The 18,503-nt window shown below is 38.3% G+C and overlaps 1 protein-coding gene across 10 annotated transcripts in view; it reads right to left on the bottom strand.

Moving 5' to 3' along the window:
* filip1b (filamin A interacting protein 1b) overlaps positions 1 to 18,503 on the bottom strand; it is a 107,440-nt gene that overhangs the window by 68,008 nt on the left and 20,929 nt on the right. For all 10 annotated transcript variants that reach the window (XR_013817600.1, XR_013817601.1, XR_013817602.1 and 7 more), the window contains 4 exons: positions 15,016 to 15,303; positions 12,833 to 13,006; positions 10,792 to 10,970; positions 854 to 3,632 (listed from right to left, as the gene is read on the bottom strand). Coding sequence is in view for 7 of the 10 variants with exons in the window: in XM_079830697.1 (XP_079686823.1) it covers positions 854 to 3,632; positions 10,792 to 10,970; positions 12,833 to 13,006; positions 15,016 to 15,297 (3,414 nt within the window). In the remaining 3 variants the exon portion in view is untranslated. The remainder of the gene's footprint in view (positions 1 to 853; positions 3,633 to 10,791; positions 10,971 to 12,832; positions 13,007 to 15,015; positions 15,304 to 18,503) is intronic.

The raw sequence follows: 18,503 nt of genomic DNA, 5'->3' as shown, positions 1-18,503 counted from the left end.
ATCACAGAGTATTAATTGTTAAATGACTATTCTTGTCATTGATGACATATATTCTGTATGCAGGGCCTAAACCTAACTTTTTGCCACATCTGCCAATGGCCAACTTAAGAAATAAATGTATAAATACAATATAACAAAGATACAAATTAAATAAACAGTGATTTCCAGGATTTTTAGGTAGGTCTAAGAGTAGTTTTCAGGTACAGAACTGTAATAAAGTAAGCAAAATGTAAAATTCATTGTATAAATTAAAAATACTTATTAATTAATTAACATTAAAAACACAGACAGCAGCAGGAATATTAGGCTACTGTCACTTTAAGAGCGAATGCACAGATCTAATACACTGATACTGTACACAAGGGTTTACTTTCTCAACTGTTTACATTCACTTAAGACATAACAACTACTAAGAAACTCACTGTTTTGGACTATTTTTGTGCATTTGTCGGCTCAAGTGCAAGAAGACGTGAAAGAGAGCTCAGTTTAGTATTCGCACACTGTCTGAGACGTGCTTTCTGGGCGTGTCTCGAGTAACGAAATGAGCTCCCTTTCACGTCTTCTTGCGCTTGAAATTTTAAAATGTCAAGGCTTGAACTTTCATGGCGATGAAGCATTGACCCGCCAACTGTCTGTCACGTTTTTTTCACATTCATGCATTGTTAGAATTTATAAAGATGTTACTGGCCAACTGGTGAGTGGCACCGTTATATACACTCGCCAAAGCCGCATTTACACGCATTTGCCACTTGGCGAGTGTTAATTTTAGGCCCTGCATATATGCACACTCACTTTCCGTTCCACATCTTCTAAAATCCAAACAGAGGAACGATGTAATAAATCTGGTACTCACCACAGATTGAGTAGACCTGGTTGGGGCCGAGGTGATGGGGGTTATTGTAATGCTGCTGGTCACCTTGCCTTGGATCATGTTCCCGACATTAGCGGACGTCTGCCTGGGAGAGCGCAGAACTGTCCCTGTCGACATCTCCTTGCTGTCTGAACTCACACCGTTAGGCCAAACCGTCACTGTGCCGCTTCGGTCATCCTGAGGTTTCTTGAACCCAGGTGATCCCAGGTGGATATGGATCTTGTTGTCCTCCGTGGTTATAATATTGGAGTTGTATTTCCGGATGGGCGTTGGAACCGTCTGCTTTTCAGGGGTCAACTTGAACACGGCTCTGCCCATGGTCATCTCATGGGGTTCTGGGGAAATGGATGCCTGAGAGACTGGAGTTGCGCTAACGGTTATGATGGACAGAGGAGAAGTAGGATGATCCGAGAAGGAGCCTTTACCTTTCTCTGGAGATTTGGCTCTGGAGATGGCTGTTATAGTGACTGGAGACTTTGTTCGTTCAGCTGGCCCTTCGTTAGCCTTACACTTGGGCAACATAGAAGTAGGAACGATTGTTATGCGTGGTTTCTGGAGCCCAAGAGTTGGGATGATGGTGGTACTTGAGAAGAAGTCTTCAGCACGTGGACTGGTGATCTCCAACGTGGCAGTGCTGCTCTGATGATCTGGAGTCACCTTAATATGGAGGGGCTGACCAGATTTCCGAGACATGGTCAGTTCTGGTGATGACCGTGATGTTGTTCCATTGACCTGCTGGGTTGATGGGACATCCTGAGTGATAGTAACGGCTTCTTTCTTCTTCATCCAAGGGTTCCAAGACTTCCTCATCCCCAACTCTGCAGCTGCCGGTGGGTAACGGTCCAACACAGTCGGTTTCTTGAGACCTTTCTGCCTCAGATTACTCATGATGTGATTTTCCTCTAGGACAGACTTTTGGATGAACACAGCTGGAGTCTCATCTTCGATGTGTTCGTTCATGTCTGCGTCAGTCTGCACTGCGGTGGAAGTAAGAGGAATGTCCACAATCCTCCTTCCGTTCATGCTGGGTCTAAGGGCACGGCTGTAACGCTTTGTGGCTTCCAACTCTTTGGTTAATTTGACAACTTCTTGACTCATGTTTTTCTTTTTATCCTCCTCTTCAATGAACCTCTGCTGGAGAACCGTGTAGTCTACCTGAATCTGAGATAGCTGATCCTCCTTGTTCATGAGCTCATGAATCTTCTCCTTTAGAGCTTGGACATCGGCCTGAAGATCTCTCGTTTTGGCCTCCTCAATTTTGCAGCGTAGTCTTAGCTCAGCTTCCTGGCTTACCAACTCTCCTTTTTCAATGGCTTTGTTCTTGGTGATCTGCATCTTCATTTCCTCCAGGAGCTGGAAAAGAGCGTTGGCTTTGTCTTGTTCGGTTCTGAACTTCTTCTCGAGCATGTCGTATTCATCCTCTGTCTTCAACAAATCGCCCTCCACAACCTCAAGCTGTTTAAGACGGTTCCTGAGTCTCTCAATCTCGATCGTGAGCTCCTTAACCTTGTTGTCCTCATCAGGATATCCAACTTTGTCCACAATAGCTCTGTTTCTTGTAGATTCCCACTCCGCTTCCTCTCGCTCATCCATTTTACTTTGCATCTGACATACCTTTACACTGAGATCCTTTCGTTTCTCTTCTTCACTTGCAAGTTCAGACTTCAGATCGTCTTTTTCCTTGGCAAGAGCGGACACTTTCATCTCCATTTCAGACTTCAGTTTAAGAAGCTTCTTACTTTCCTCTATCAGCTTTTCCGTGACCTCCATGACTTTGCATTGCTCAGCTTTAAACAGTTTGTTCATTTCTTCACTTTTCTGCTCTTCCTGCATGATTCGCTCTGCCATGTTCTTCCTCTCATCCATTAGGATCACTGTGAATGACTTTAGTTTGGTCAAGTCATCCTTTAAACCCATCTCAGCCTTTTCCAGCCTCGATTCTGAGCACTCAAGTTCTTTGATATGGTTTTTAACTGTTTCTAGCTCACACGCCAGGCTCTTCGTCAAAGTTCGTTCTTTCTCCAGGTTGGAGTGGAGCTGAGCACATTCGGATTTGCTCACATTGAAAGCTCCCTCCAGTTTCTCCAGGTCCACCATCCTCTTCTGCAGTTTTTCAACCTCTAGTTTCAGCTCACGACTGTGATTGTCCTCATCCTGAAGCCTCCTCTTTAGCTCCTTGCACTGTGCTTCTGTTTTTGTGATCTCCTCATCCTTGCCTTCCATTTCCAGAACTCTCTTCCGAAGGTTCTCCAGCTCAGCCATTAGGCTCGAATTCCCGCACTCCCCTCTACTTATTTTGTCCCGCAAGTCCTGAAGGTCTTCCTCTGACTTCTGCAATGTACTGTTTGTCTCCTCCAACTCCTCAATTTTGCGTGACAGGCTGGCCAGCTTCAGACGCAGCTGTCGACTTTCCGACTCCTGTTTGGCCAGCTTGGCGGTCATCTCCTCATGTTCCTGTGACGATTTGGAGGTCTTGTGTTCTAGGTCGAGCTCCAGCCTCTGGATTCTCTGGATGTCTTCTTTAGCTTTGCTGTTGATTATCTCCAAATGCTGCTCTCTTTCATGTAGCTTCTTGCTGAGATCCTGGAACTTCTGTTTTTGCTGGTCAATCTGTTCGATATGAAGCTGCCTTTCATCCACCAGCATCAGGGCAAATGATTTCAACTTAACCAGCTCGTCCTGAACTTTCTCAAGACGTTTGCTGTGATCCTTGTCCTTGCGAACCTGGTACGCCTTTTCTTGCTCCAATAGTCTCTTGAGTCTGGTGGAAACAAAAAGAGATTAATTTAATAATTCTCATTAAAAATAATGGTCAACTTTATATAGCCCCGTTTCCACCGAAATTACCCGGAAACAATTTGTCCCATGCAAGAACTTTTTTCCCAGGAAATTTTCCCCCCAGACCTGCTGTTGTCTGTGTTTCCATCACAGTCTAAAGTACCATGAAGATTAGTCCAGTGACGTAGGACTGTGCGTGACTTTCCAGAGCCCACTGAATTTCGTCCTCCGCAAATAAACTTCATAAAGCCTGAACCTCGCCATCAGTCCATCGGTCGTATTTTTAAACTCCATTGTTGATTCGAATAGCAAACAACTCTTACTGTATGCACCACAACAGACTTTTAGGTTGAAATAAAATGCTGCATGAGCTCAACCAATCAGCATGTTCAGCGCCCAAGTCCCACCCGCGAAAGTTCCTGAACTTTGAAAAAGTACTACCTCACAAGCAGGGCCGTTTTGAGGGGGACATTCTTACCCGGGACTTCATTTAGACCCCGGTTCCTGCGGTCGAAACACCCCGAGTACCACCCCAAAGTCTCTAGATCCTGGGGAAAGTTCCTGTGGTGGAAACGTGGCTTATCATCGTCTCTCTCTCAGAATCACACAATTGAAAATTAAACATATAAAAATAATTAAACATTTTAAGGTGCATACACTGCAAAAAAAAAATTTTCTTGCTTAGTATTTTTGTCTTGTTTTCAGTCCAAATATCTAAAAAATCTTACATTAACTAGCATTTACTAGACAAGCAAAAGTTTTTGTCTTGTTTTGGGGGCAAATAACTCAAAATTAAGGGAGTTTTTGCTTAAAATAAGCAAAATAATCTGCCAATGGGGTAAGCAAAATAATCTTAATTCAAACAGAAAACAAGATTATTTTGCTTACCCCATTGGCAGATTATTTTGCTTATTTTAAGCAAAATTACTTTTGCTTGTCAAGTAAATGCTTCTTAATGTAAGATTTTTTAGATATTTGGACTGAAAACAAGACAAAAATCCTAAGCAAGAAAAGCATTTTTTGCAGGTGTACTGGGAATATTAATATATTTTATAATAAATAAATAAATGAAATATATATATTTCATACTTTTCATATTCATATTATGTATATTTAGTATAGATATTATGACATTATCTTGTCACAGTATTACAGTATTTAATGATGCAGTGTTTCTGCTATTTTCAACATATTGCCATTGCACATATTATTGGAAGTGAATGAATAAACTAATAAAAAGAAGTAGAAGACAAGCATGTTGTAAGAACATGGAACAGTGTCTGAATGCTTCAGTGATTGCCTCTGACAGTAGTTACTGAACATTTCATGCTTGCATGATCACAGGATCGAAACAGCTCGCGGGCAGCTTGGCACGTCAATGGGAAAAAGTTCCCACCTGGCAAAAAAGTCTACTAGGACATCACAACAGTGGAATGTGTGCCAACAAGGGCACTTGAAGAAAAGTCTATGATGCTGGTGAATGTTTACACTGATCTAGCTCTGCGGGAGTCTCCCTGTCGAGAGGAACATGTCCTTTGTGAAATAAGTGCACAGAGTTTGCAGCACATTTCCTTCATAATCCCACAATCTCATTTCCTCATTTAGAATTTTACAGCAGTTAGACAGTAGTCCGAACAGACCCATGAATGAATACTGTCAGTCTATTTGCATACACTTCAAACTGTTTTCAAACTCACCATCTACTGCAGCTGAGAAGTCCAGGTGGGTCCATGCCTAACATGTTTTGAAGTGCACAGCTTTAGTTACTCAAAGCATCATTAAACGCTTATCCGAATTAGCCATCACATTCCAACCATGTCATGAGCGCAGTGAAAGGTGAATGTGGTGTGAAACGGCATTGCCCCACTTGCTGGTGATATCATCCCTCTCTAACATAGAACTGTTCTGCCCTTGTTTGGGCAAAGGAGGCGGAGCCATCTGAGAGCTTCTCATGCACTCTTTTCTCAGCTTTCCTCTCTCATTCTTTTTCCCTAAGACTGAAGTCAGGATATTGTTTTAGGAAACAGACAATTAGAGCTGTGGTCAATGCACTAACCCCCCTGTATCACTTCAAGTGTTCCCTTTGCATTTCATATAAACTATTAAATGACCCAATTACTTCCTTTCTCACATGCAACCAAGCATTCCCATGGGAACAGACAACAATGCAAGGGAAAAGTTTTGTTTTGTAAGAGAACAATGTCGCACTCTCTCGGTTCAGATGAAGCCCCGTCACTTAGAAATGCAATGGTAAATAAATAAATAAGCAGAAATGCAAGATTTATTTATGTTTTTGAAAGAAGTCTCTTCTGCTCACCAAGTCTGCATTTATTTAATAAGAAATACAGTAAAAATGTGTAAAATACAGTCATATTGTAAAACATATTACAATTTGAACTAACTTTTCTATTTTATTATGATTTCTGAAGGCTCAAGACACTGAATGATGCCAAAAATTCAACTTTGATCACAGGAATAAATTACATTTTAAAATATATCCACAAAGAAAACCGTTCTTTTAAAATGTAATAATTAGGGCTGTCAAAAGATTAATCGCGATTAATCGCATCCAAAATAAAAGTTTGTGTTTACATAATATATGTGTGTGTACTCTGTTAATTATTATTTATATATAAATACACACACAAGCATGTATATATTTAAGAAAAAAATATTATTTTTATATATAAAACATTTTTATTTATATATATTATAGATTATATAAATGTATATACAGTATATACATGCAAATATTTCTAAAATATATACATGAATGTGTGTGTATTTATATATAAATAATAATTAACAGAGTACACACACAAAAATTATGTAAACACAAACTTTTATTTTGGATGCGATTAATCGCGATTAATCTTTTGACAGCCCTAGTAATAATATTTCACAATATTACTGTTTTTACTGTATTTTTAATCAAATTAATGCAGCCTAGGTGAGCAGAAGAGACTTCAAAAATATACAAAAAAATAATAATTATATATTTTTTTTTACAAATTATTGTGTGTAAATAAATAAAATAAAAAAATGGAAAGATTACTGCTCAGCAAATAATATTTGGAAATCATTTTATTTTTGCAGGAAGTTTACTGATATAGTGGGTTATTTCTCTGATATTGGCAAAGGTTTGAGATGACAGCTGGGAAATTCTTCAGAAATCATCAGATCCACTGTAACATGTGCAGCAAGAGACTTATAAACCATAAATCATGTGAATGGTGATAGAATGACATCACCATCATAAATGTGCTTGCGATTTAAATTACAGCCTGAATATCAAGAGCCCGTGAAACTTCCAGATGTAGTTTTAATTGGCGAAGTTTGATTTGATGTGTAACTCCAGACATAAAAAATGATGTGCTATTACTTTTCTAGGTGATCAGACTTATAATTTTTGTCTGGCGAACGATAAAACAGGTGAAAAAATCCCCAAGACTTACAATGACAGAGGACCTAAGGCCATATTTGCAGACAAAAATATATTGAGTCTTGAGGTGGTGGGCCTATATAAAGGAATATGAAACCGTTTTGATTTCATGTTGACCATGAAAACAACAAACTTGTTGCGGGTTAAATCATTAGTATCTGTCTTGCACTGACCTACATGCCAATCAAAGAACAAAACTAGCTGTCCTCTTCAGATTACAGTCTTTTTTTGAATGTGGGACTTCAAGAGGAAATCCAGCAAGTGTAAATGTCATGTGAAAGAGAGAGAGGTAATTTGAGGAGGAAGGGCATTGCGGATGCTACTAGAAGCTCAACACACAGCAGTTTTATATTCCTGGCGGGATTCCCCGCCATCGCCCGGCCGGCGTTCAGTCCCAGGTGGTGTGGTGCTGGAGTGACCTCACCTGCTATGAATCTCTGAAATGAGAGAATTATGGAGGAATGTGCAAACACACGGGCTGGAGATGAGCGTGATAAGTGGAGAGGAGGGTTGCAACTGAACGGTGCCAATGCAATAAACTAGAGCAAAGAAATAAGGTTTTTATACGATGATGCATCACACAAATGAGTTCTGTTTTAAAATGCACTACAATTAATACATGAGAATTTAAGATTAGGAAATTATAGATATATTTACAGTTTTTTCAAAGCACCTTAGAGTCCAAAACAAATTTTGATTTGGGGTAAATGGAGCATTTTTCAATTTAATTCCATTCAAAATGTTCATTTGATGGGTTTTGTTAAGAAGTTTTGAGCAAAATATTGTATGCTACTCAAGTTCAGGGTGGTAAACGGGAAGTGAGGGGACCGTGACGGTGGGCGACCGACCACTATAGGGGTCTTATCAGAATATGAAGGATCTCATTGTCTCTTGTCTGCAATTGTTTGGATTTTGCAGTTATGAGTCACCTGATTTTCCACTGATAAATATATTGTTTAATAAATGTGCACTAGAGTTAAAAAGTTTGGGGTTGGTTGGTAAGATTTTTTTTAAAAATTGCTGCATTTATTTGATCAAAAATACAGTAAAATGTGTAATATTATTACAATTTAAAAGAACTGTTTTCTATGTGAATATGTTTTAAAATGTAATTTATTCCTGTGATCAAAGCTGAATTTTCAGCATCATTACTCCAGTCTTCAGTGTCACATGATCCTTCAGAAATCATTCTAATATGATGATTTGCTGCTCAGGAAACATTTCTGATAATTATCAATGTTGAAAACAGCTTAATATTTTTGTGCTACAGGATTCTTTGATGAACAGAAAGTTCAAAAGAACAGCATTTATTTGAAATAGAAATCGTTTGTAACATTATAAATGTTTTGTACTGTAACTTTTGAGCAATTTAATGCCTCCTTGCTGAATTAAAAGTATTAATTAATAAATTAAAAAAAATAAAAAAAATTGCTGACCCCATGACCTCAAACTTTTACACAGAAGTATAGTGCAACATACAATACCAGAGCTGTTCTTAATATTTAATGGGTGCATTATCTGGAATTATATTATTTGATAATAATAATAGTTTTGTGTGGCTCTATAAGTTCACTTGCAAAGAAAGACATAAACCTGGATCAACATATTTTATTGATCCTAGAACAACATTACCGCGTCCAAGAATTTAGTTCTAACCTTATCCCTACCCCTACACCTAACCCTACCCATAACTTATCCCTAAAATCAGAGGGAAAATATAAATAACACTGATGTAGAAGCACCCAACCAATATTGTAAGGCTAAACTTGACAAACTGTAAACTTGTCTCTCAAATCTGATTGGTTGATTGGAATGTTTTTCCAGCATCAAAAAAGATGTTGTTCCACGTTCCCATGTTATACTTATTGAAATCACATTCACTGTGTGGGTAACTGCAATATCTCTATAGGTGGAAAAATGAAGGTCTCCTTAATAAACGTCTACATTGTAAAAATGATATCAATGTTCACCATGAAACAGTCATGTTTATAGCAGGATAATCAATGAGAAAAAATTAACCTGGGACAAAACTTGATTGCATCCATCAGAAACTGACTAGGTTTTCAGGCCTCAAATACCACCATGATGCTTAAACTTTGCAATTTAAATAATATACAATTATATGTTATTTTTTTCCTATTTTTCCCCACAATACTCATAATGAGGGGAATTACTTAATGTAATGTTTCTTCATAATATACTTATTTATTTAAAGTGCAGTCCGTACGTTTTGCCTCTTTGTCGCCATCTCTGTTTGAAACCTGCAATTGCAGTTATTTGTGGAATTATCATCTTTACGCGAGTTGTGTATCTGCAAGGCTCCTCCGCCCAGATGAATATAATGTTTTGCGGAGTATGTGCGGCTGTCATTCATTCACCGCACAGGTGTGGATCCTGTACTTCAGAATCACAGATTCTACGTCTTGGAAGTACGACCAAAATAAGATTTTACAACAAGTAAGTAACATGTCTGCCACTTTTGTTCTGACCAACTGAGAAAAAAAGCATTACAATAAATTACGCTGCCAAAGGCGATTAAATCTAATGATCGCTTAGCTCACATAACATCAAACCGTGCAAATCATTATTATTGTTATACTTTGTTCTCAAATGATTAATTTTAACAACATCAGCATTGCAAGACTACACTCTAAAAAATCACTTTAAAAATAACCCAAGTTGGGTTGAAAATGGACTAACCCAGCAATTGGGTTGTTTTAACTCAGCATTTGGGTTGTTTTAACCCAGCGGTTGGGTTAAATGTTTGCTTAAAACAACCCAATCGCTGGGTTAAAAAAAAACAATTGCTGGGTTAGTCCATTTTCAACCCAACTTGGGTTTTTTTTTTACCCAGCATTTTTTAGAGTGTACGTGTATTTAGTGTGTATTAGCGTTACCTGACGATTTCAATTGTACAGTCTAATCTTTTGCTTTTGACTACGGGTGAATCTCCAGTTTCTGGATTACAATTCGCCATCAAAATTATCAATTTAATTATTCGAGCTGTTGTGAGAAAAGATTATAAATGATCCGCCACCTGCAGCATCCTCACATGCGATAGCCTATAGCCCAGACTCCTTCTTTATGTATACAGACGTGACGTAATGACGCCATGCTCGAATCTCCCGCTGAAAGCTACCAGTACCACTCGAATTATAACACATTATCACAAGCTTACCGTTGTGAAGCGGGATAAGGTTAGGAGATACTGGCTGGTTGTGTACTTGCTCAAAAACTGATTTTGGATCATCTTTAACCCCCCAAAAAATGACGGACTGCAGCTTTAAGAAGCTGCTCTAATCCCTTTAATATGAGCTTCCAGAAAAGCAACTGACCCATGTTGTCATTTATGTTCATTTGAGTCCATTCATGTCCATATATAGCTCGGGTGCTCCTGGTCTAATGACTGGAGCTCTACAGGGCCTCAATCTGCCCGTTTCACATTCTCAGAAGAACACCACCACGCTAACGACAGGCCTTTTTGATGCCGTCACCCCTTCATTTGCTCCTATAAGGCCCTTTGTGTGATTTAGGACAGCCTGTGGTCACCAATACAATCATGTGCAATTCATAGCTTTGGTGCCACGTGGTTGTAGCCGCTTTCAAACGAGGCTATGGTGAGAAGTGTTTATGAGCACATTTTACTGAAAATCCTGTTGATTGATTCCCATGGGATGCTGCGTAAAGCTCGTCTCCTCACCTCTCTCTCTCCTGCTCCAGCAAGTTGGTAAAATCATCGCTTTTGTTCATGAAGTCGACGTGTTTGCGCTTTTCACTGTCCAGTTCGGTGACGGTGCGCCGGTGGCATTTCTCTGCCAAGAGCAGCTGCTCTAACATACGTCTGTACGTCTCACGTTGCTTCTCCTCCAAACGGTCCAGCTATAAAAATGATGATTATTATTATTAATTGCTTGCACTTGCACAACAATGTGTTACAATCTGCAACAGTGTTGGGGGTAACGCATTACAAGTAACATGAGTTACGTAATAATATTACTTTTTCCAAGTAACCAGTAAAGTAACGCATTACTGTTCAAATTTACAACAAAATATCTGAGTTACTTTTTGACATTAATTTGACTGACAGCTCTCCTGCCCCCATGTTGAGAATAATAAGTGCAGAGGCGTGTGTGTGAACATGATGGTCATTGTAGTTCTAGACTAAATGTGAGCATTTATTCATCTCACTTGCACAATAAAGATTCTGTCCTCCTCAAAATGAATAAAATCAGTCAAATGCAAAATCAGAGTACTATGCAAACCTCCAATAATTAAATGTTAAATAAAACAACTATTTTTATGCATAATCTACCTTTATATTTAATTTACCAATGTCTTGCTGCTGACCTTTGATGATGAAAATTACTAGATTTTTTGTTTTTATTGGTAAAACTTTTTTCTCCTGCATCCTATTCTACCATTATCCAGAATGGCAGCAGAGCTGCGCCCTCTACTGTTCATGCATGAATTTGCATTTTTACCTCAGCCTGGGGCTTATTATTTACATTTTGGTATGAAGAGGTCTTTACCATTGCACAAAAATATAACTTTTTTGTTATAAAAAAAAACAACAACGCCCAGCCCAGGTGAGAAAAAGTAACGTGACGCATTACTTTTCTTAAAAAGTAACTACAGTAAGTAACTCAATTAGTTACTTTTTAAGGGAGTAATGCAATATTGTAATGCATTACTTTTCAAAGTAACTTTCCCCAACACTGATCTGCAATGCATTTTACATTTAATGCATTTGGCAGATGCTTTTATTCCAAGCGACTTGCATTGCATTTAAAGGGTTAGTTCACCCAAAAATGAAAATTCTGTCATTAATTACTCACCCTCATGTCGTTGGACACCCGTAAGACCTCCGTTCATATTCGGAACACAAATGAAGATATTTTAGTGTAAAGCTGATGGCTGAGAAAGGCTTCAGACAGGCCTCCATTGGCATTCAGTACATTGACACTTCCAAGATCCAGAAAGGCACTTAAAACATCGTTACAAAGTCCATCTCACCACAGTGACTCTACAATAATTTTACGATGCAACGACAATAGTTTTTGTGCGCAAAAAAAAATCTAAATACCACCTTTATCCAACTTGTTCTTGTCTTCCGTGTGTGCCTCCACGACGCATGCGCGAGAATATGACGCAGATCCGGCGTTCGGACACATGACCCAAATGCGATTTGTTTACGAGCAGAGGAAGACGCGCGTGTCTAAGCTGTTGAATTCTACATTGATCGTGCTTTAGGTCTCGGCGTAGTGCTCAAAATGGGGCTTAAGTGTGTATTTCATGGATTCCCGAACGCCGGATCTGCGTCATATTCTCGCGCATGCGTCGTGGAGGCACACACGGAAGTCGAGAACAAGTTGGATAAAGGTGTTATTTAGATTTTTTTTTGCGCACAAAAACTATTGTCGTCGCATCGTAAAATTATTGTAGAGTCACTGTGGTGAGATGGACTTTGTAACGACATTTTAAGTGCCTTTTATGGGTCTTCTGAGTGTCAATGTACTGAATGCCAATGGAGGCCTATCTGAAGCCTTTCTCAGCCATCAGCTTTCAACTAAAATATCTTCATTTGTGTTCCGAATATGAACGGAGGTCTGACGGGTGTCCAACGACATGAGGGTGAGTAATTAATGACAGAATTTTCATTTTTGGGTGAACTAACCCTTTAAGATTCTTTTGATAAATTGCATGTTTGAATGCTTTCACCTCTATCATTGGTATGCTCTCACCTCTATCATTGGTATCTCATAAACATCGTCTCGGATCATGTTGCTGCTGGTCATCAGACTGTCTCTCTGCAGAGCTTGAAGAGGTTTGACTGGAAGCGCAGATCCGTAATGAGCCTCCAGAACCTCGGGCCGCGTTCTCTCAGACTGCAGCATGTGGATAATGTCTTCACGGGCCTAAAGGGATGGAATCATTGCATTAATGTGGTACTTTGATATGTACCATGGTACAGGATGTGTATCATACTGAGATGCCATGGTATTTCCATGATACTCAAACAAAGCATACTTTGTTACAAACATGACTTATGTTAAATTAACTATTTCAATTACTCTTTTTATGTTTTTTGTGTCATTGTGCAAACTGTTACATTCTGACTGTACACCAGCAGGGGGAGCTGTATGCTTTCAAAACCCCAACACTAACACAACCACATGGCTGTGTGCACTATACCGTTTGTATACTATGTGCAGTATACACATTTTCTACATGCACAGAATATACAAATTGCCTACCATTCAAAAGTTTGGGGTTGGTAATATTTTTTAAATGAGCCTTTTACGCTCATCCAGGTTGCATTTATCTGATTAAATATACATTAAGAACAGCAATATTGTGAAATATTTTTTCAATTTAAAATGTGAATATATTAAAATGTAATTTATTCCTGTGATCAAAGCTGAATTTTCAGCATCATTACTCCAGTCTTCAGTGTCACATGATCCTTCAGAAATCATTCTAATATGAGGATTTGCTGCTCTAGAAACATTTATGATTATAATTGTTAGTTTTGAAAATAATCAAAAATATTTGAAATTGAACAAAGACATTTGCTTTACTGTTTTCAACCCCCATCTTTCTTAACAGAAGGGCCATTTGGAATTCCTAAAGAGATGCTGAAGGCCTGTAGGCCAAAATGTGTCACACCTTTACAGTGGAGGAAGTTGTAATTAGCTGATTGGTCAGTTTGAATGTCTCACATTTGGGGTTTCAGTCACATGGTCAAGAAAAGGATAAAAAAAGATCGTAACTGTTGCTCTGGCTCTTGATTCTCAGGCTCTCTCTCTTCTTGGGGCCTGCTCTTCTTTTCGCTGGGGCTTCTTTGCTCTGGCTCTTTCTCTCTTCCCTTTCTAAAGCCCCCTCTCTCTCTCTCTCTCTCTCTCTCTCTCTCTCTCTCTCTCTCTCTCTCTCTCTCTCTCTCTCTCTCTCTCTCTCTCTCTCTCTCTCTCTCTCTATCCCTCAGGTAACATTCTATTCATGCTGGGTATGTTTTATAATCTCATACATCTATTTTAAGTGTAACCATAACCAGATTTAGTCATTAAATCCTTTCTATAAACAAATGATGTGCTAACTAGTTTTGATTCGGTATTGACTTGGAAGTGCTCCCTATTGCAATACAATATAGTCACATTATAGCAACGCTCTCCCACATATTTTGCTATTGTAACTGCGCTTATTTCCACCGTTGGTTTAAGTTGCAGTGGGTGGTAATAGACGAGAAATGTAGTTTTCTGCAATCTTGCTGATAACGTTTCTTTAGTCATTCGGCAACCCTGCAGCCTGAACCACTGTAGGCGAACCACCCTTACATGTTGAAAACAGCTTTTTTTTGTGGAAACACCATGATACATTTATTTTCAGGATTTGATGAATGATTTTTTTATCATTATAAATGTCTTTACTGTCACTTTTGATCAATTTAATGTTTCATTACAGAATAAAAGTATTTATATACTGACCACAAACTTTTGAAAGGTAGTGTACACAACCAGAGCATACTGTATTTACCCTGATGTAACATTACAATGGTACTTATAAAGTAGTTTCTGTCAAAATACTTTGTTTTGGTGCTTATAAATCATAATATATTCATATGGAATTTCTCCTTCAAACAGCGCAAAAAGCTTCAGAATCTCATTTAATTCCTTTGTGAATGACAGTGATGCAAGAATATTGGAATATTGACGTGCGTTTTACAAGAAAAGATATTTCAGTCTTTCTACTTCAATATGTCATGTTTGATTCAATGCGTCACTTGCTGTTTCTTTCTAATTATTTGTGACCTACACCATTTTTCCCCCCAGCGTACCAGGTCACCGCACTTTTACTGTAGTAATAATGGTATTTTGGCAGAAACTTACTATGGTAAACAAACAATTGGCATCACGCAGTCACATTTCACCTGAACTTCTCCCTCCATGACGCCCAGCAGATGGACCAGATCTTCTTTGGAGAGGGCCATCAGTCCGTCTCTCTTCAGCTGCTTCTCACGAGGCTTCTGAGGCTTTTTCAAAGTCCCACAAACAACAACCTTCTCCTCACTGCTCTCTTTCTCCTCCTGAGCGTTGGGCTTCTTCCTCATCAGCTCCTGTTTGCTTCCCTCTTTCTCAATGTTGTGTATTCTAGCGAGCGGCTTCAGGGGTCTGTTCTCTGGCCCCTCCATATCGCTGGTCCTGGATCTCATCTTCACCTGCATGTGCAAACAACGATAGACATCAGCCACAGAGACGATCTCCTGGAAATATCACAGTTACAACAATAAAACATCTCTTTCAGTATCTGATGCTCCAGGGTTTTTTTGTTGTTGTTGCAACTGTTCCAAATTCCAATGGGATTTACATGATATTACTTGCAATGCAACTGCCAAGTTTTATGGTAATTTATGAAAGACACTACAGGCAAAACCATTGTTTTTTCATGCACTGGTCAATTTTGAGATATTAGTCTATTTGGCTTTTCATAATGTGTTCACACTAGTCGAAAGAAAAATTGAAATACACTTTTAAATGTTTCTTTTATTGCATTTTATCTATTTGCATCTGTAGATTTAGAGATATAGAGTCTAGAGGTATAGAGTTTACTCTCTCAGTCAAAGCATTTAAGGAATAGCCATGTTGTTCCAAACCTTTTTATTTTCCACTGAACATAAAAGGAAAATGTATTACATTTTAAAACATATTCAAATAGAAAACAGTTATTTTAAATTGCATTATTTCACAATATTACTGTATTTTTGATCAAATAAATGCAGCCTTGGTGAGAATAAGAGACTTAGTCTAAAAGTCTTATAGCTTTGGAAAGTCATGGCATGCCATGAGTAAATAGTTTTTTTTTTTTTTGGGTGAACAATTCCTTTATTGTAGGGGTGTAACGGTTCAAATTACTCACGGTTTGCCAAAAAAAGCATTTTTTTTTTTAAAACAAATGTATACCCCCAAAGTGACGACGTATCCTGGGGGATACAAACATTTTCAGACAGATTAAGAAAAATGTAAAAGTTAATTTCATAAAATGTCAACATAAATGTAATAAGCTAAAGCTTAACAACAACTTTTTAAACTGTTAAGTCCCCTCAAAATATTGTAAATATGTGAAATATTTAAACTTTTATCTGAAGGAGAGTAGATTTCCCACTACAGGTGGCCATGTTGTTTTTAAATGCAGCCCGTGAGATAAACAAAGAATGTATGAACAGTCACCACATCTAAATATTTGCAACGGACACAACATGAAACCAAGAAATGAGACCAACACTTTCCCTGCCTCTCAAATGTTTGTATCCCCCTAGCATACGTCGCCAGTTAAAGGATTAACAACATCTGGCTGTTGACAGTATTTGCTGGTTTTTGAGTGATTCAAAAAAACATCCAAAATCCCCTCTTTAAAAAAATGTACTCTAATAATAATAATATCATATTCTGAACTTGGCTTTATCCAATGTTCAGATATCTGTTCTGGATGAGTGCATATGTAACTAGATAATGCCTTATGTTATTTAAAGGGAAAGGTCACCCAAAAATGAAACTTCTGTCATGATTTGCTCACCCTTATGTTGTTCCAAACCTGTATGAATTTCTTTCCACTGTTGAAAACAAAAGAAAATATTTGGAAGACTGTCAGTAACCAGACAGTTGACGGTAGCCATTGACTCCCAAATACTATGGAAGTCGATGGCTATCGTCAACTGTCGGGTAACCAAGATTCTTCAAAATATCTTCTTTTTAGATCAACAGAAGAAAAAAACAGGTATGGTTTGGAACAAAATAAGGGTGAGCAAATCATGAAATAATTTTCATTTTTGGGTGAACATTACAGAAATGTATGTGGCAAAAAGTGAAGTAAAAAGCAATCACTACGGGACCCTTTTCTACACAAGACTCTCATATCAAATGTCTGCAGTCTAAAGCTCTGAGACGATTCTTAATATTTTATTATGTAGTTTGGCCTTGTAGCTAATCTGCAACAGCCTCATTTCACATGTTCCCATGTGCAGGTTTTAGAGGGGGATTTCCCTGAGAGAGAGAGAGAGAGAGAGAGAGAGATGTAATGACCGCTGAGCTCAACTATGACATCAGGGTTTTTGATAAACTGTGTACGCGCTGCCTCCCGTATGATCTCACACTCGCGCTCAGATCCAGCTCTGCCCTCAGAGAGTCTCTGAGAGATCGCCGCTCAAATCACACACATCACACAGGATCCATGTTTCAATCAGAACCGCATCTGGATGAAAAGGCTCAGAAGATCAGAGCATTTAATGAAGCTTATTATTAAAACAAGATGTTCACTATGTTGAATTCTGCAGAAGGTCATAGAGGCCCCATATGAGCGTTTGAGTAACACTAATCTAATCTAATGAAACTCCATTTCTTCATTTAGCTCTTTTATCCAAAGATACGTATAAACAAGATAATGACATTTTATAACCAAAGTCAAAAATATTCTGACTGTTCTGCATATAGTAGCTTTTAACCTTATTAAATGTGAAATATTATACATATTATAATCAATAAACATATTTTGTAGACAAAGAATTGTATGTATATATATATGTGTGTGTGTGTGTGTGTGTGTGTGTGTGTGTGTGTGTGTGTGTGTGTGTGTGTGTGTGTGTGTGTGTGTGTGTGTGTGTGTGTGTGTGTGTGTGTGTGTGTGTGTGTATTTCCATATACACACATACAAACATATACAGTAAATATACATGTGTGTGTGTGTGTGTGTGTGTGTGTGTGTGTGTGTGTGTGTGTGTGTGTGTATATATATATTTACAGTATTACATGAGAATGATAGATAGACAGAACGACAGACAGAACAATAGACTGACAGACAGACAGACAGAATGAAAGATAGACACAGACAGACAGAATGTTAGAGACAGACAGAATGAAAGATAGATAGACAGACAGACAGACAGACAAAATGATAGACAGACAGAACAATAGACTGACAGACAGACAGACAGAATGAAAGATAGACACAGACAGACAGAATGTTAGAGACAGACAGAATGAAAGATAGATAGACAGACAGACAGACAAAATGATAGACAGACAGAACAATAGACAGACAGACATAATGAAAGATAAACAGACAGACAGAACAATAGACAGAATGAAAGAGACAGACAGACAGAATGAAAGATAGATAGACAGAGAACAATAGACAGACAGAATGAAAGATAAACAGACAGACAGAACAATAGACAGAATGAAAGAGACAGACCGACAGAATGAAAGATAGATAGACAGAGAACAATAGACAGACAGAATGAAAGATAAACAGACAGACAGAACAATAGACAGACAGACAGAATGAAAGAGACAGACAGACAAAACAATATACAGTCAGAACAATATACAGATAGATAGATAGAAAGACAGAATGAAAGACACA

Source organism: Gobio gobio (genome assembly GCF_949357685.1).
Source record: "Gobio gobio genome assembly, chromosome: 12".
In the NCBI taxonomy this organism is placed as follows: domain Eukaryota; kingdom Metazoa; phylum Chordata; class Actinopteri; order Cypriniformes; family Gobionidae; genus Gobio; species Gobio gobio.
This window is presented reverse-complemented; position numbering and strand designations above follow the sequence as displayed.